This window comes from Corvus hawaiiensis, chromosome 5 (genome assembly GCF_020740725.1).
Source record: "Corvus hawaiiensis isolate bCorHaw1 chromosome 5, bCorHaw1.pri.cur, whole genome shotgun sequence".
Taxonomy (NCBI): domain Eukaryota; kingdom Metazoa; phylum Chordata; class Aves; order Passeriformes; family Corvidae; genus Corvus; species Corvus hawaiiensis.
In genome coordinates, this window is record NC_063217.1 from 28,417,881 (window position 1) to 28,437,484 (window position 19,604).

The following is a 19,604-nucleotide window of genomic DNA, read 5'->3' on the forward strand; positions in this document are numbered from 1 at the left end:
ATCTTTTGAATTGACTTTTTAAAGGTGCTTATCCACAAATGTTAAGTCACTTTCAGGATTTCAAGCTGAAGTGAACTTTTCAAATATAATTTCACATATTTCTCCAAGCTTATCATTCTTATCTCCAAATCTGTATCATGTCCAAAGCCTGTAGATCTCTCTTGTCTCTCTTTTCATTCCACACTCCCCCAAATGTCAACCTACTGCAAGTTGTCTCCAGCAGACGATGAGGAGAGATGGCATTACCTGTCCTAACATACTGCCACAGTACCACATTGACAACCAAAGAGAGGAACATGTGAGGCTGGCTGCAAAGCCAAAGAAGAACCTTTCTAATTTATGCTCACGTATTTTTGACAAAGGTAGGAAAAAGACCTACGAGAAACCTCCACTGCTTAAGAAACTTTCTTTTGCTTCTATAATGAAAAGAGCATATAGACAAGAGAACTTAGAGCATTCCGTGCAATACGTTGGAAAGGGCAACTGCATTTGTCATTACAATTATTAAAAATAAATGAAGGGGCAAGGTTAAAAGCAATTCACCTTTGTTTCCCAGTGACTGCTGCTATTTATAGTCAGTCAAAGCACGTGAAGAATACTGTTGCCACTTTGATTTTGAGATCTAACGTTGAGCTAATGCTTGTGAAAATGAGGCATATGATGCAGAGCCACGCGGAGTTTGGCTTCATGTGATCAGGGATGTGCAGGACCTAAAGGCAGGCCACTAACTGAAAGAGCACTAATCAAGGAGAACAGGGAGAAACCTGCCACAATAACAACATCACATGTTCCTTGATAATGCTTTAGTGAAAACCTCTTATAGTATACTGTGCGCTGCCTTTGCCTCCTTAAGAAATTAAACTGTAAATGCATCAAGTATTTATATAAAAAAATTCCAGCTCACTTTTTTTCTCCTACAGAAACAAAATCCAGAGACACCTGGAAAATCGGGGAGACAGTAAAAAACTAAGTATTTCAGTTATTTTTTCCTCCCTAAGATTAATTTGATGAGGCTAGCACCTAGTAAAAATTATGATTTTAAAACGTTATTTGATTTTGAAATTGTTGGTGTGCTAACAAAAAAGTATTCCATTTTGCAGCAGAGGAAGGATTCACCCATCAAAAGAGACTGGCTGTCAGAGATGAAAGAGAGTAAAGAAATGGAGAGAGCCATTTAAACATGTAAGACAAGACTTTCATCTCATGCTGGACCATGTGGGACAGCGCTATTAACCTTGGAAAAAAATCTGACAGGAGTGAAACAGAAAGGAAGAGGAAGAAAAAAAAAAAAAAGGAATATTTTACCTGCAATATTTTTTTCTGATCTGTACTGACACATTTCAAGAAGTCTACATTTATACTTTTCCTTGGGTGAAAGTTTTGCCATATGTCCTCTACATCTTTCTGTACATCCAGAAGTGTTGTTACGGGTTTTCTGACAGTCTGTGTGTCCTTCGCCCACCTGCCTGTTCAGGTGCTGCCTGTGGATACCTTGGGCAGGGCATGGCTGGTGAATGCATGCACGACTCCTTTGCCTGGGTCACCCGTATACCTTTCTTTCGCCTCAGCAGTGTGTGACACTGCCTGCCAAAGCAGTGTTAAAGGTAGACATTTGTGTAGTTTGTGTTATTTCTGCCTGAAGAGCAGCTCCACTCCAGTTCTGCTGCTACAGAAGCGAGTGCTCCCAGATCCTCGTCAGTCGTCTCATCAGTGCTTAAAAAACTCTCTCTGTGGGATTCCACAGCCCCTTCTCCGCAATGCATTTGTAGTCTAAATCCTCCCTGCTCTTCGCAAGTGCCTTCCTTACATTTAAGTGACTTCTTTTCTTTTTTCTTTTTTTTTTTTCTCTGAGAATCAAATGGATTACTTTTTATCTTGCCCTTGAGGGACATGAAAAACAATCGCTCACAATCCTTTTCTTAAGGACCCTTTCCACGTTTAAGCTCCCTGTCAGTTTTCTATTTTCCAGGCACTTCTTTCAAGTCTTCGCTTTGTGTCACAGCATATACTTTTTAAGTCTCACTCCAGGTGCTCTGGCCCTTAATAGGTGGTGACCCACAGCGGGCTCTCAGCGGTGCGAGCCAGGGCGGAGGCGATCCCCTTGGTGCCTCTAGAAACTGCTATGACACCTCCAGGAGCGATCAGTGAGGACTTCAAAGCTAGGCAAATGGCTTTGTACCTGCCCTTTAAGGGATGCTTTCTCCGTTTCCAGCTCCCGTACCCAGCCCGGCCGCTCCCCCCACCTTTCTCCGGTCCACGTTCCACTTGGGCTTACGCAGCCCCACGGCCCCGATCCCTCGGGTGCTCGGCATGGCAGAATGCTGCCCGTGAGGAGAGCAGCTCTCCCCGAAGACAACACTGCGCACACATTCGCCCACTGGGCTCTGCCCTTCTTTCTTAAATCATTTTGTTTAGGGCTTCACGGTGAGCCCAAACGAGGCACCCCGGAGCGCGGCCCTTCCCCGGGGGGCGGGGGAGCTCCTCACCTGCGCCCATCCCCGCGGCGCCGGGGCGGGGGCGCGGCGCGGGGCGGGGCGGGGCCGGCTCTACTCCGCTCCCTCCCGCGGGGGCTCGGGCATCTCCGCGCCGGGCGCTGCGAGCCGCAGCCGCGCCGGGATGGAGGGCGCGATCCTCGCCTGGGAGCTGGCACGCACCGTGCTGCTGCTGCTGAGCCTCTTCCCCGCAGGTGGGAGCCGCGGGCGCGGGCGGGCGTGGAGCCCCGCGGGGCCGGGATCGGCACGGGCGGCGGCGGGGAAAACTTCGGCGCTGGCTGCCCCTTCCCACGGGGCAGCGCCGCGCCGGGGGTCGGGCTGTAGCCCGCGGTGTGCCTGACATCGCCCCGCGCTGCCCTTGTGGGACGCCCCGCCGGGGAAAATAAAGTCCTTTGTCTGCCGTGCGCGGGTATCCGGGGCTGGGAGAGGGGCCGGCCGCGAACCCCTCCATCCTCCTCCATCTCCCCGGCCGGGCTGTTTTGACAATAAACTATCTGGGGATCAGTACAAAATGTCCCCGCGCTTAAGTGCTCGTTGAACAATGGGCAGGAACGAGCGGCCGCCGCCAGGTGTCCAGCGTTGTGCAGCGGGATGCAGCCTCCCCGGGGAGCCAGGTGGGCTCGGTGCCTTCTGCGCCCGCCGGCGGGCCGGTGCCCCGGGTGCGGGGATCGCCGCGGGACAGGGCATCAGGGCTGGTCTGCTCCGGCACTGACGTCCTTCGCGGTGAAGAGGAGGGCGATGGGTGCCTTTCAGGCCTTCGGGTGGTCAGCTGGTGCTAAAACTTTGGTGTGTCGTAGGTTCCCTTCCACTCCTTTCTAAAAAAGGGGTCTACTTGCCTGACCTCACAGCCCTGGAGCACAGGTCTAATGGTTTTAAATACTGCATCTGGCTGCAGCTCTGGGCAATTTGGCACATGGCTTTCAGAGCCGCCGTGCATCTCCTTGCATCGTTTGTAGGCTTAGGAGGCTTTTTGCGGTGCCCAGGGGAAGGTGCTGTAAGGAGGTCGCTGCTAGACCTGGGGAGGAATTTGGCCCTGGGCACTGAAGTCTGAAAGGAGATAATGTGAAAGGTTCTTCTGCTGCTTAGCTAGGAACGAGCTGAGTATCCAGGGAAGCGGTGCACAGCGATAGGTGTTAAACGTCTGCTGCCACCACCAGAGAGAAGCCTTGCAGAGCACCCTCCGTGACAGACGGGGAGGGTTCCGCCATCCTCTGCCCATGGGAGCAAATAGCACTAAAACACCAGGAATTAACAGTAGTGACAATTTACACTTCTTCACTGCAGAGCACTTCACTTCATCATGTCTTAGTGACTTTGTTTAGGTAACTTTTTGTGTTTGCTGCCTTTTGTTTATTGGTAATCTGAGTAAGTGTGGTATCTGGCAATTTGGACTTTTCTATTTAGAAGTACCCACACAGGGCTGCAAAATGCTGTGGCCACGGGAGTGGGAAAGTCTCCTACCAATAAGTTATTCCTAGAAAGACATTTCTTAAGTGTTGAAATTATTAATACCTGCCAGCTTTCTTTACTTCATGTATTTCTTGCCTGCACTTTAAGGTTATCCTTCGTCATATAGTTAGACTGTCCTTAAGGAAAGCTTGGGAAACAGGTCACACTGGCAGCATCTCCTGTAAGACAGAGGTGCAGTTTCCAGACTACTGGAGAAGCAAGGAGGGAACCTTTCTTATGATCCTTCCTCTCGTTCTGGGTTTACACACTTGTGGGAGACTTCAGGGACACATCAGACGAAAACTTGTTGAACAAAAACACACCATGTTGTAAGAAATAACTTGCTGCTGCAAAAGACAGCTGTCCTTGGGTATGTATGTGCATCATCTGTGTATCATGCAGATGTAGGAGTATTCTGGGCTAGTTTTGTGGTGCTGGAGGAGGTATCAGAGTGATGGTTTGTGTCCTGGCAGTGGCATAGGAACATCAGAAGTGACAGGCAGGACAGAGCTGACGTGCTGTTCTGGATTGCTGCAGAGCTACTGTGACCCTGTGCTACTTTTGGTTTTGCCTCAGTGTAGACACTTGGCTGGGATGATCTCCCACAGTCCCTGTTGAGACTTATCCTGTTTATCAGTATACAGATTTATAATAAGTATCTTTCTTTGGCTGTTGGTCAAGAGCTTCTTCCTTTGGTTGCAAACTGGGAAGGAGGATGTAGAAAACGGCTTAACATAGCTTCTCAAAGGGTAAACCATTCATCTCTTCTGTCCATAGTCTGTCCCTACTTTTTCTTTTTCTTGCATCCTAACATACTTCCACACTTCCTTCCATTTGGGGCTTGCCTAGTCCTCATTTTGATGCAATATTCTGGAATGAGCTTTTCTCTCTGCTTCTCCTGTCCTCCCTCAAGGCTCACTTTGTCTCCCACCATCCAGTACTCTGCCTGAGTCTCTTGCATTTCCATCTTGTGGTCATGGAAGACTGGACATGGTTCCTTTCAGCATCTATCAGTGCAACTTTTTTTTTTTCCAATCAGCTGCAGAGTAATAGGAGACTCTTCCTGTGCCCAGAGGGAAGAATGTCTGTTTTCATGATGCTCCCTGCTACCTGTCAGCCATGAAGGAGGAAGATTGAATTTGACGAGGATTATGATTGCTGTCAGTCACTGGCTTGACCGCCCTCAAACCATCTGAGTATCCTTCCCTCCCCACTCCCGTTTCCATTTCTGTTCTCTCCTTCTCCTTTTCCTCCCTCCCCTGTGGCAGTGCAGAGTCTCCTGTGCAGAAATATGGCCTAAGGCCACTGTCAGGAGCAGAATGGAAATGTCAAAGATTGCTCAATATTCAGCTCTTTTTCCTTGCATTACCACTGGGAACCCTCTCCCAGCAAGTGCGTAAGTGATTTTTGTTCAGGCTTTATAATAAAGAATGTGACAAATTTGGCAAGAAGTGAGACTCCCATTTGCATCCTGTTTAAATACCATTCATAGAGACTGAAGGCATTTCCATGTGCTTATTTTGCCAGAGAGAGCCTCTTGTCAACAGATGACTGCAGCTGTAGTACTGTTGGGTTGTATTGGCTCTCTGTGGGTTTTCCATCTTGTTTCAGCTCTCCCAGTGATTGTCCAAACAGTAACACTTCTTTGCAGGTGCCTGAGTTAAGCAAAGGATCCTGAGTCACCTCCAGAAGGGACATGCTGCACCAGGACACAGGTGGAATTGGAAGGGATATGTCTTTAGCACATGTAAACATGAGCTAGGACAGGTCTTGGGAGGAACATCTGAGTCATATTCCAGTCAGTAAGAGGTTCTCCTAGTGAAGCGTGTCCTTTTCGCTCTCTGGTCTGTTCTGAGAGACTAATGGTATCCTATAGTCTTTGGATTTCTGTCTGAACTATAATTTGTTGTTACTGCAAGCTGTTAGAAAGATTTTTAAGGCATATCTGGAGCTGTCAAACTGAATACCAAATATTAGGCATTTGTAGTTTGAAGGAAAGCTGCTTCCTGGTCTGAACAGTAAACAGTCTGATGGAATCTGAAGGTAAGGAACAAAATCTGGATGAAACAAGAACCACACAGCATCAAAGAGTTTCAACAACATAAATGTTTATCTACAATACACAATGACTGATATAATCTCCTATCAGTCTTGTAGAAGAGAGGCAGTAATTGCTCAAGGTTAAGCCACTTTTCAGCTTTATTTCTCTGTCCACAAAGATGAATGCCATTGCAGAGATCAAGTGCTACACATTGTCTTGCTCTATGGATGGTGACACATGATTTTACAGATGTTGTTTTCTTTTTCATCTAGTACAAACATCTTCCAGGATTTTGACTCATTTCCTTAAGTCTCTTTCAGCTGTTCAGAGAATGGCTAGAGGAAATGAGGTCTGATATCCTAATGCATTGCATTTACTGTAAGTACCCTCTCACTTTAAGTACAAAGCTTTACCTTTTTAAAATTTCTGAATGTCTTTCTGACTGCTCCTGTGCACAAGAAACAACTTGCAGATGTTTCTGTCCCTTAGAAACTCAGCTCCCCTGGTTGAGACTTTTCAGCTGTAAAAGGGCTCAAGGTGTTCATTGTAACCTTAGGCAGGAGAGAAGAGCTGATGCTAAGGCATCTAATGAAAGCGTGTTACATCTTTTGGTCATTTATTAAAAAAGTCTGAAGAGAATGCACATAGACATTATGAGACCTTGACATAAAAGGAAATTTAAAAATTACTAATATTCTTCTATATTATGGTATTCTGTAGTATTGTGCTTGGCTTTTTCAGTGGCTTTTAGGAAACTAGAAGGTTTTTTCCCAATAGGACCCTGTTTGACAATGAATCCTGCAAACAGTCATAAATGAACGTAATTTTACGCGTGTGAGCAGTCTCCTTGGCTGGCTGCCAAACCTAATGACAACTGAAGTGTATTGTTTGTCCACTGGCCAAGATTGCTGCCGTTAGTGATAAAAGCGTAAGGAGAGTGTAAACATCTGTGTTTGAGGGGAGAATGTGACTCCTATTTTCTAGGGGATACCAATTAGAAAGCACAGTAAATGTTATTCTCTCAGTGGATTTACTCTTGGGGATTATGTTGATTTATTCTGAAAACACAGGTTTTCAGATTTAATGGACTTTTAATGATATTTTTCATGTTGCAAAAGATTTTTTAACAGCACGTAAGGCTCTTGACTTTTAACAGCAAACAGGCATGTAAATAACAGAAAAGTTTCTCATGTTGCTACCATGCTATGCGACTTCTGGGCTGCTCCAGAGTGATCATTCCTGGAAATTGAACTAAAATGAAGCCTCACTGGATAACATTATGAGCTACAGAGTTTTTTTGTTACTGGGGGTGGGGGGGGGGGCTGACTGCATTAAATGTGTATAATTTTAAATGTCATCTTGACAGTTGAATCTGTAATCATGTAACACAATCATTAAATATCTGATGTGGCGAAGAATTCTCTGGTCAACTAGGCACTGACAGTTGTAAATCTAAGTGATAAAGAGGATGCATGGGCTGATTTAAGTTAAGAAGAGATGAAAACTGTGGCAGGCAAATGTGAAAATCAGAGAGATGCATTTCTTACAGGTTCTTTGCAAGCATGGCAAATGCCAGGTTAGTCCTACATCTCCTCTCTTTTCCTATCAGTCATGTTAAACTCAGCAGTGCTCCTCTGCTCATGCTGGGTGGCCATGCTCCTCATGAGGGACCAGAGGGCTGGAGCATATCTCCTGTGAAGACAGGCTGAGAGAGCTGGGGTTGTTCAGCCTGGAGAAGAGAAGGCTGGAGTGGGTTTGTTTTACAGAAAGGAATTGTGCAAAAGCCACACAGAAAAAAGAAGTCAAGCTTGTTGGTTATAACTTGTCATTCAGAGCCTGCATGCTTTGAAGGGGTGGAAAATCCCAGTGAGCTGTGTAATAGAAATGTTTGGGGTGTTCGCATACCTAAGCCGTTCAGAACTAACTAGATTCCTGCTGACGGGTATCATGAGATTTAAAACTTGCACATGGCTCTCTTACTTAATCTGGTTTTTGTTTGGGAGTTAATGTCTGCACTGATGTCACATGTTGAAGGTTTTGCCTGCAGCCCTCAGGACTGGAAGTTTCATTCTTGCTGATGAAATCTGAGTTTCTCATGCATTCATCTTCCTGCAGCTGGTTTTCTAAGAGACATGGCAAGTCTTAGGAAGCTCCCATAGAACTCTATGAGTAAGGCTGGAGGATACCTGCAGAGATCTGGTCTGTCCCCAGCTCTTCCTTGTAGTCAGATGGAGCAAATCTCCCCACACAGACTTTTGTTCTAACCTGCTCTAAGGCAGATTTGTGCTGCAGAGTCTACCACCTGTTTTTTCTTGTAAATAGTTATTAAAGGTTAAAAGCTTCTCCTGATATCTAATCTCCCTTGCTGGTTGCTTAATTCCATCTTTTTATTCTCCTGGTCTTTTAGATATAATTAACTGCTCATCACCATCCTTTCTATAATAATACCGTAGGCATTGACAATATAAACACTTTGGCTTCTCTTTTCTATGATAAACCTTTTCCAACATTTTCTTTTGGAGTATCTTTTGTAACTCCTCCCCCTCCTGCTCTTCTCAGCCCTCTCAGACTTGTTTGCATTTCCTCCAGATATGATGTGTAAAATTGACATCTGACTGCAGATGAGAAATGCAGTGTTTCCAGGTTCAATAGTTACCTCCCCCTGTACTATGTGCTTCAATTTGATTCAAAGCGTTGTAAATCTGATTTTAATCATGATTTGCATCAGCCAACAGTGAGCCTCATTTTAACTGTTTTGCATTTGTACTTAATCATTTTGCAAAGAAAGGTTTAACCTCCTTTATTACCACTGAGAGTTTTAATTAAATATAGCCTTTGCAGTTAATGTTATACTTACTTTGATTAATCACTGTGCCTGTATTTAAGCAATTATGTAGCTTGTTATATATACACTGGTCTTGATTCTTCATGTGTATGTTTCAGTATGAAAATAGAAAATGCTGACATTTATTGTGTTAGATAATTGATTTTTACCGATGATTTGCATTGATTACAGTGAAGAAAACAAGAATTCTGAAATGTTCTTCCATTAGATAAAGAAATAGCACCACATAGAAGCCAGCCAATTCAGAAGAAAAAACTGATTGAGAAATGTTTTGAAATAAAGAATTAATGCCTGAAAGGCCTATCTGTAGTCAAAACTGGTGGTTTCTAATCACTATGCTACAAAAATTTTGAACAAGTCCACGTCATGTTCTCCTTATTCTTTGAATAGCAATGGAGAGAAACACTAATGGTTTTTTTCAGCTCCAGATCAGTAGCTCCTCTTTAAATGGACTAGTTGCTTAATTGAGTTGTACTGAATGAACTGAAATAAAGAAAATATTTTCTGTGCACATGCTAGGAAACTCCAGATGCCAAAGGCTGGTTTGTTGCTGCAGCACAACCTGCCTAAAGGTGCTCAGGGACTGACTTTGATGAATCCAGTAGTTAGATTATCTTTAAAATGTTGACAGCAAATGTACAGCTTGAATAAATTTTTGCTTTTATTTTTTTAATAATTAGGGGAGCTGTAAGTTTAAATTTATGTTGTTGTATTTTCAAAATCACTGTTGAGTATATTTACCTTTTAAAAGGAAAATTTGCATTACAAAAATGCTATGGTTTTACTTTTCATGTAATATTAAATTAAATATGCAGCTTAATAGGGTATTTTTACCTGAAATGGTTCTGTTTGTATGCCTTGTATACAATTCTGTGCTAGGACCTGATACTGAGGCGTTCATTTTCTGCTGCTCAGTGGCTGGTTGATTCTCTTCTTCACTTTTGGTGCTTCTTTGTTTGCTACTGTCTATGTCATGGAAGTGCTTTCTATGCCTGGATGAGCATAACTTTTTAACTTTGAAAAGAAATTTTATTATCTTCCACAAAATACAAGCTTCCTCCCAGTAGTGTTCACTTTAACACAAGCTGTTAAGGTTTCCTATTCCATAGCATGTCTGACTTCCAGGTATTATACATAAAACTGCTGACTTTGCAGTAGTATTAATGTTATCATACCTAGGTTTTGAGGTATGTAGCACAATAAAAGAGGTCAAATGGAAGGAGCAGAAGTAAGCCCTGTGGTCTCCTCCTATAAGCTAGATATATTCAGAGGAGATCCTGAAATGGGACTCCCTGTTTAAGCAGGCACTCAGGCTGCACTCACATTAAGTAGTCTTATAATTTGTTTATTTATGTGTATCTCTCCTGGAGCAGGAAGGAGGACTACTTTTCAGTAAGCAGCTACCTCTGTATATGCAATTTGTGATAAGGCTTATAAGTAAACTAGAAAATAAAGTACAATTTAAAAGCAAAAACTACACGTTGGACTTCGGCTGATATTAGAGATGAAGTTCAACAGCTGAGTTACTTACCTCATTGCCAGAAGACTGAGGAAATGAAACCGAATTGTCAGAAATATATCCAAGTCTCTGTATTCAAAGCACTTCTATTTGAGACAACATTAGTGACAGATGTTGCTGGGTGTTAGTGTGATTATCTGAGGTGAAATTTTTCACCTGAGGGTGTTCTGAAAAATGTGCCAATGACTCCTCCAGAAGCTGTCCTAGTCATAGCTTGAGAAGGCATATGCAAAGATACTTCTGTAATATGCTGGGTACCTCACTAAAAAACTACTTACTAGATTTGGTGTTGTCTGTAAAACAACCCTTTTACAAGAATTTTTTACCAACATCTTAATAGAAAAGTTTTAAGTGTAATTTAGACAAGGGAAATCTAACTTCTTGCACACTTACCAAAAATCTCTGAATAGATACACGTAATTTATATGGGCAAATACGGAAATACCCTAAAACCTGCTTCTTACATGGATCCTGTGCCATGTGCCTGCATGACATGATGCAATGACTTTTATTTTGGTAACACAACAGTATAAATACCCTGTCTTATTACTAAACCCAGAATTTTTCTCATTAATCTATCAGTTCTTTCAGTGAAGGAAAAGAGAATACAAAGTATTATATACATAAAAGACAACTGTGTCTTTTCTGCAAAATTTGGTGAACATGTTAATCTGAAGGTCTTGTTTATTGCTGTAATCTTCTAGGAAAACGTACTGAACTAAATATCTAGAGAAAGTAAAAAGCAGTGTTCCTCTTTGTGGTATTTAATGTGGTCCATCATACAAGCAGTGATAACATAATTATGCAATTATTGGTATATTTTCCCCTCTGGAGGCCTTATGTAGATGATTACCAGTGCACCTTTTAATGAAATTGCTACTATTTGATAAAATTACTGCCAAGACTTGAAATAATTAGAATTCGCATTGCCAAAAGTCTTACATCTCCTTCCTCAGTTGAGCCTTTTCCAAATAGGCATTAATTCAGATGGCAAAACGATTCACTGTTCTCCATTTTTCTCATTTCTCTTCATTAAAACTACCTTTTTACTGCATTTCAGAAAGCATGCTTTCAAGCCTGTGTTGCTCATTACAAGGAACATTCGTTCAAAATGGAAGTTGAAAGACACTGCACCTTTTAATGTAAATGTCAGCAAAGAGAAGTGAGAAGAAAGAGTCATTAAAGGAATAGAAGGGGCGCATGACAGCTGAATATGAATACGCTATGCATTAGTGTGCTTTTTGGTTCCTTCTAATCATTCTCCACACTTACCTTATAATTTGTTTATTTATGTGTCTAACAGCTGACAAAACTAACTGTGGGAACAGCTGGTTAATAAGTAATTTTGGAAATTAGAGGGAAGAAGGCAATAATTCAGAGTAAGGATCAGTCTAAATGCATAAATCTCAATACTGGCAAGTGTTGTGGCATACAGTTGCTTTTTTTTTTTTTGCAAATCTACTTGTGTGCGTACATATATACATATTTATGTCCTCTGTATTTCTCTTTGAATAAGAATTATCAGGTAGTTGTTGTAAGCACAGACCATTCTAGCTTAAAAAAAACCAAACCTGGCAGATCAGTCATGCATGGGGTTTGGTTTTATTCATTGATACATTGCCTGTAGATTCCTTCCACGGTAGGAAGTTTAGGTAGAAGAGACTATAGTGCGTCAGTGTAATATAGTGAAATGGATCAATCACCTAGTGCAGGTTGTCACACATACTGCTTCGAGGTAAGTGACTGGGCTACTGTAGTGCACGTGGTACTCCTTCAAAAAACAAACCCCAAAACAACAGAAAAAGCCCCAAAGCCATGACTTCTCAAGAAAAGAGGATTCAGGGAGGTACCGTACTCAGCCTTGGAAAGAAACGTGGTGTTTGATCCTGCTGTAGCCATTTAGTATGTGTGCTAGACTAGAATTATATTCAGCTACATGTCTGCCTTTGACAAATGCCTCTGTTTGCACAGTGAGGGATGCCTGTCAGAAAGGGCAAGGTGCTCAGCAGGCAGGAGCAATAGCCTGTTTGCATGGCTGGATTTTCCTCACCTCAGCAAGGGAAATAAAGCCAGTGGGGAAGAGGAAGGTGTGTCTGTCTCTGGAAGGTGCAGTTGCTTTCCCCAGTCCCTGGCCTTGAGGGAGTGTTGCACTTGCATGCATAGGGCAGCTCTCACATGGTTTTGGAGGTCATGTGAGGAATCTGCTCTGCTAAGCCTGCTTCTGAAGTACTGAGCTGTTAGCTACATCACTAATTGGTGTGACAAGACCCCCTGCAGGAGGATCTGCTGGCTTCCGCCCACAAGCCAGCGATTGTCCCAGGTGCTCATGCTTATCCTGGCTGAAGAGCCTGTGAATGTCTCTCTTGGAGAGTGGGATGTACAGGGTCTATAGAGCTGGCTGGATTTGTCATCTTGCCACCTGTCTCTGATACTGGCTCTTCCTGATTCATCACATCTTGTTCGGAGGGCTGCATATATAACCTCTGTCCAGGTGTACCTGGGTGTGCCCTCAGTCTCCTGAGCTCTCTTCTCTGCAAGTGGTAAGCACCAAGTGCCTCTTACTTGTTCTGTGAAGTGCCTTGCCAGGGCATGAGGTGTGTCGTGAGGCAGGTCCATGTAGGTTCAAATGCAGACTGTGGAGCTGAAAGCTTACTGTGGGGCATCACTGCAAAGGGGGGTGTCTCACAGCCACAGCCTCTGTAGTTCCCCATGCTTTACTGATGATAAAGCCAACCTTTGTTCTAACCTCCTGCCACTTCCTCTCTTGGGTTTGCCATGGGTGGGAATCAGCTGGCTGGTTCCACACTTGCTCTTTGTGTGGGAGATCTCCATTTCTCCTTAATGCTGTTTGCAGATGGAGTCAGCTTGGCTGCGCCTTTGAGTGCTGCACTGGCGAGCTCCCTCCTCCTGCTCTCTACAGTGCCCTTCCTTTGCCCCCTTCCCTTTCAGGGTGAGGGGGCAAGCAGGGCTGGGTGGGAAGACAGGGGTTGCCCTCATGCAGCTGGGTAAAAGTCAAAGCCCTCATTAATCCTCTCCATTGGTTTTCTGCTTAGTAATATGTAGCTTCTGAGAATCCAAAACTTCAGAGCGAGCACAAGCTTGTGAGCTCTTAGTATCTGCTTGGAAAACACAGCATTGAAGAGTCTGTTGGTCAGCAGATAGCACTGACCCTGTGAGATGGGTTAGAAACAAACCGCTTAGTTCTGCAGGGAAACTTGATCAGCCTAGACTTAAGTATGTGTCCAGTGACAGATAATTTTTCAGTCTCTGAAAAGAAGTTGAGGCAGAGGAGACAGTCAGCAAGGATTTGTGTCATTCAGATATGCCAAGAGTCCGTGACACTTGCAGGGACAGTCATGTCTTGGGTATTTTTTGTTCTATGTCTTTGAGGAAGACACTAGTGTGGGTGTTGGTGTGGATAGTTTATTTTGCTAGCCACCTTTTCCCCCACAGCCTGGCTGAAATGGGATCTGATGTAGCTTTCAGATCAAGTAATTTAAAACTGACATTTGCCATTGCTAAACTTTTCATTTAGCATAAGGGAGAGTGTCTGTTTAGTGAAGTGGAATAAAACAAGTAAGCATATGATAGCATGTCTCCTTTGAAAAATCTGGGAGACTTATACATCAGAATAAATTTTAAGTTGTTTCAGTGTGGTTAACATGCAAGTTTGACACTTTATCTTTTTCCTTGGGGCATGAAATGGCAGGACAAAGAAAATGTAATTGAAAGGATCTACATTCATGTCCATCATAGCATATGTCAACTGTCATAGTGGCTTTAACAAATAGGAGACAGAGTTGGAAGGGTGATACTCTTCAATTAGACCTGTGTGTAAATACTCTAGAGAAGATTGAGTAGGCTTCTGGCTAGGACCTCTGCACTTGTGTAAAAGAGATGGTTTTGCTTCTGCTCTTCTTTCAGACCTGCAGGGGACTTGTGTGTCTGAAAACATGTTCATTTTTTCCAGCAGTGCTGGGTATGCTGAAAGAGGATATTACTTCCCTGCAAGCCATGTCTTGCTGATATCCCTGGACCATTGCATCTACAGCAGTGCTACTACTTTAACTGCTAAAGCATATCTCTTGTTTCTGCTCTCTTATGTTGTTGTAGATGAAAAACCACGGTGAGTGAGGTCTGTGTGATAGCCCTTGAGTGAAGGCAGTGCCCAGAATGCATAGGCACTGAAAAAAATAGTCTCTCCAATTGTATCCAATCCCCACAATCTTAGACGAAAGTTGTGGACATTGTGTCACTTGAAGTTTAGCTCCTCTGTGCATTTATGATAGAAAAGCATTAACTGCTTTAGAAATCATGGTCATGGTCAGGTCATAGTCAGGTCATTGTTTTCGTTGTGCAGTGTTTGTACAGCTTACATGATGATGACTATGAAAGTTATGGACAGCTGCGAGGGGGGAAGGCAGAAGCTCAGAAGAGCCTGCCATGCCCTTTCAACGTGCCCCAGCCCTTGAGGAGGCAGGGTGAGGGATTTGCCCTTGCTGAGCAGCAATGAACCTGTTGGCAGGGCGCTGCCAGTCCCGTGGGCTTGGCAGAGAGGCTGGTACTGGATGTGAGCAGTTTGTGACTGCACTGCAAAGCTGTGCTGGGCCTCTGTCCTGGGAGATGTTTGACACAACTTTGAAGTGGAAGGGCATGGGATAAGGCACAGGGTTTTTTGTTTTTATTTTTCTTTGGAAGCAATCTGTTGTGTTACAGAGCTGCCACAAACTTCTTGTTCCTTTTAATGTTTAGATAAGAGTTGAAAGAGGAAGCAGCCACAGAGAGACTAACCTGTTGGCCTAAGGTTGTGCAGGAAATCTGTGGCAGAGCTGGGAATAAAATCCACAGTGCTTGACTCTTCATCTTATTCCATGGCAGTCCCACATCCTTTGTTTGCTTGGCAGCTGGAGATGGTTTCCAGTTGCTTGCAAGCTTGATGTGGACTTGCACCTGATGTGCTTTTCCATGCTACAGCAGTGTTGTCCTGACGCTGAAAAGCTCCAGCATAAACTGTATTTTTTTTTCCCCAGGATGGTTCACTCCTTAGCCAGAGCTTTTGTTGTTTGCACATCCCTTAATTGTTACAGGAACATTCTGCTGTCCTTAATCATATCCCTGCAATTTGACCTGCATTTCCTATCAGTATTATCTAGAGCTGTTTGAATTTCTAATTCCTCCAGCCTGGTTTTCCAGATGTTCCTTCTGCATGCAGAATTCACAACTGCTGTACTCCTCCTCTTTCCTTCCTCTTCCTTCATTTTAATATATTCATATATTCTTTTTCAGTTACACAGCCTTGTTTACAAGTGATCCCAGCATTGTAGTTTTTAACTCAAGTTTGTTATATTATAAGGAGAAGTTAGGGTTGTGGAAGCGAAGCTCTTCAGCTGTAGGACTCAAATTTAGTACATCCAAAATGGATCTTTGGCTGTCCAACTCTGAGCTTAGCAGTTTATTTTAGTTTTTCTAAATTGTGACTTATTAAATATTTGCCATTATCAGTGTGTTTTTGTTAGCATATAGTAACTACACGCTGTAGTTGCCCTTGAGGACAACTCTAGAGGGTCATCCAGAATCCCATTGTGGTACTCTGGCTGTGCAGTGTATGGGGAATGTTGAGTGTGTCATGGTGGGATCCACATTCTGTGATCAACAGTGGGATTATCTGCCCCACTTGAGACCACAGGACCCATGTGGGCAGAAGACAGGTTTCCTCTCTTCTCCTTGCCCTGAGTTGTTCCCCTGCTCAGGTGGACCTCACTGAGATGGGGACACTCAGCTGAATATTGAAGTAGTAGTCCACCTCCTTTTCAAAGGTGTAAAGAGGTGGAGAGAGAATGGAGAAATGCCCAGGTGTGGGGCAGATAACAGATTAAGGATGCATACCCATGCCTGGAAAACTTCAGTGGGGACATAGCAGTGTGTTCCTCCATCTCATTGCTCATTATAGTCCTGCTAGTGACTGGTAAAGCCATGATCCCACCTGGGCTGAACACAGAGCTCTGGTAGGAGACAGCAAACACTGTATCCCATGGGGTTTGGCACTTGGGAGATCTCTTTTCTCTGGCATATATACTGCCAACACAATTGATTCCTGAATTAGGAGTCTTGGTGTCATGGCTATGATTACATGGTTGATGTTACTGGAGTCCCTGAGAGCAACAGGGGCCTGGAAAGAGCCCTATCACTCGGGTGCCATACAGATAGAGCAGTCTCAGATGTGAGTCTGGGAGAAGATGATGAGAGAGCAGATGGACACATGCTGTGGGGATTAGTACACCGGATTACAAGTTGTTAGTTAAACTCTCAGATTTCTGTCACTTAATTATTCCTCTAAAAAGAAGATAGAAAGTCATTCTCATCTTTCTAAACACCATTTTAATTCTCTTTTTAAAGACAGCTGATATTTTGGTGCATAATATGAAGCAAATCTAATAGTCATTGTGTTTACAACTGGTTGTCCTTACACTGTCATAGTTTCCTTGAAGAGACATTATTTTCAGAAGGCAAAAGAAGAAAACCCTTTACACTCTGGGAATCCTTTGCACAAGGCATTATTCAGTTTGTAAATTGTTTTGCTGAGAATTCATAGACTGCGTAAAAGGAACCATAGCAAAATCATCTCAAAATATGAGTGATACTTCACCACAAGTGTGCTTATTTCCTCTTCTTTTTTTTTTTTTTTTCCCCCAGTTCTGGTACGTAACATATTTCTTGTTCATCTGGACAGGTCATGCTCCGCTGTGTTGTTTACTACCTTCAAAAACTTTTCAGTAACTTACTAGATAGTTCTGATAGTAAGTGGTGCAGAAATTTGAGCTCCTAACTTGAATGGATAGGATGAGAGCTAGGGGAAAGAGTATGTAAGAGTAATAAATATTCAATAAAAAGATGAAATTATGTTTTTCTAATATTTCTGGCAATTATTTTTTGTGGGATACTTTTTTATATGTTGAGTCATGTGAGTTTATGTAGGGGATTGATTAGTGGAACTCATGGAAAATTTCTGGTGGTGCTGGAAAAACAGGTGCTGGTGGACTCGTCTGTTGGGTTTAGCACTGGTAAATCTTCATCCAGGGGAGATGGGGAGAGGACAAAGGCTTCCTCCAAAACCTAGACCACAGACAAAGTAATTAGTCTCTGCAGGTGGTCTGACCATGCTTTGCTTCCTACTCTGTGGTGGATTTGTCAGGAAGAGGAACAGTTACCTGACCTGGTCTTAATCCAGTATATAGCTTAAGCATGACTAAAGCCGTGAGATGAGTGAATTAAGTCTGGAGTGTATAACCTCACCCCAACTACTTATCCAGTTGTTTTTCTTGAACGTCTGTTGTTATCTGTGTGGGTAGGGAAATTCAGCCTCTGAATGGAGCTGCAGAGTGTGTTTTTGCATGCAAGTGGTGTTAGGTTTTGAAAAACGTTCCCCCCGGCTCAGGCATGGCCATTAGATGTCCAGTCCAGCTGTGCAATGCTGTTCTGTGCTGTGCATCAGAGGGACATGGCAGTGAGTATTTGTAGGACTATTGAGCTGGCCTTCATGAGGGGAAGCGTTTGTTACTGCAGAACCTGTCCGAATTTACACACAACGCAGTGATGTGTATGGTTTGACAGATCCATCCTGGCGTAGTAGGTCAATTACAACATTAATCTTTACACTGCTACCCCTAACAGGTCCGTTTTCCTCTGCAAACCTGTTGGTTTTGACCTTCAGACCCCCTTGTGCCCTAGGGTTGGGTGCCTAGGTGGGTTTGGGAAGAAGGAGAGGCCCGATGTCTGTCTGCAGGACTTTACAGGCCGGTTTTGTCTGGGCAGTTTGGAGCCTACACTTAGGCTGTGTGTCATTATTGGGCTGTATAAATACCCAGGAGGGAAGTGGAGGGAGCAGTTCAGCAAGCCAGGCTGGCTTGGCATTTCCTCAGGGGCAAGTAAATGAGTTTGTTCTCTGTGTAGCCCTGGACACTTGGAATGAAGCCACCTCTTGCTGCAGCTGAGGCTGCTGCCGAAGGAGGGGGAGCACGGCTCGGGCCAGCGGGCTGTTGTGCTCATCCCTGCTGCCTGCATCGTGCCAGGGCTTGGGAGCTGAGGCCAGGCCACAGCAGCACATCCCCTCGTGCTGGTGAAGGAGAGCTGCCCTGTGGCATGGTGAGGGCATATGCTGGTATTTGCTCCATGGCAGGGGCTGTGTGACCTGCTCAGGACTGTGCTCCTTGAGACAATGGGCAGTGGGGGCCATCCCAGTCCAGCTACATGTGCACCTCCCTGGCGGAGCCCGGGCTGAAACCTTGCTGGCTGCAGGCATGGAGTGATTCCAGTGAAGGTTGTCCACATCTTTTGCTTTCTCAATCTTCCCTGACTCGTCTGTGAAGCTAGTGCCAGAATAGCTATACCACACCACACTTCTGCTGTCTTACGCAGCTCATGTAATTTGTCACTTGAAGTGCCTTGTGGTCTGTGGGAAGCAGCAGAGAAGTCTTCCAAAGACAACCCCATGAAGGACTTGCATGGTCTTTCAGGAGCCCTTCTCAGAGATCTTTGTCTTCTGTCTTCTCACATGCCAAAAGTTACTGGCTCTGATCTGAGGGGTTTGAAAATCAGAGTTTTTTTGCCTCAGCCCTGCAGTCAGGCACATCTTTGCCCAGGGCAAAGGATTTTTCCAGCGTTCCTGTCTACTGTGCCATTGCTGACTTGGGACTTGTGCTTCTGCGACCTTGGACTTTCACTCTTCTTGTTCGAGCTACTGTACCACAGCTCAGACACACACCTACACTTTGAGGTAGCAGATTTGAAATTAATAGGGGTTTTTTTCTGCATTTTTCTGGTGATTTTTATTTTTAGGGTGGTTGGTTGTGCATTCAGTCATGGAAGCATATATGCAGGATTAGTGGACCTCATGTGGAAAATTACTTGGTGACACTGGAAGAATGAGTGCCAGTTGAGTTTAACACTGATAAATTCTAATTCCAAGGAGGGCTCCTTCCAGACTACAAACAAAGTAATTAGTCTCTGCAGGTGGTCTGACCATGCTTTGCTTCCTACTCTGTGGTGGATTTGTCAGGAAGAGGAACAGTTACCTGACCTGGTCTTAATCCAGTATATAGCTTAAGAATGAGTAAAGCTGTGAGATGAATGAATTAAGTCTGGAGTGTATAACCTCACCCCAACTACTTATCCAGTTGTTTTTCTTGAACGTCTGTTGTTATCTGTGTGGGTAGGGAAATTCAGCCTCTGAATGGAGCTGCAGAGTGTGTTTTTGCATGC

The 19,604-nt window shown here is 43.9% G+C and overlaps 1 protein-coding gene across 2 annotated transcripts in view; it reads left to right on the forward strand.

The window, feature by feature from the left end:
- Positions 1-2,564: 2,564 nt before the first annotated feature.
- The window catches only part of KIT (KIT proto-oncogene, receptor tyrosine kinase), a 55,822-nt gene continuing 38,782 nt past the window's right edge, over positions 2,565-19,604 (forward strand). For both annotated transcript variants that reach the window (XM_048304663.1, XM_048304664.1), the window contains exon 1: positions 2,565-2,686. In XM_048304663.1, coding sequence (XP_048160620.1) covers positions 2,617-2,686 — 70 coding nt within the window. In that variant the 5' untranslated portion in view covers positions 2,565-2,616. The remainder of the gene's footprint in view (positions 2,687-19,604) is intronic.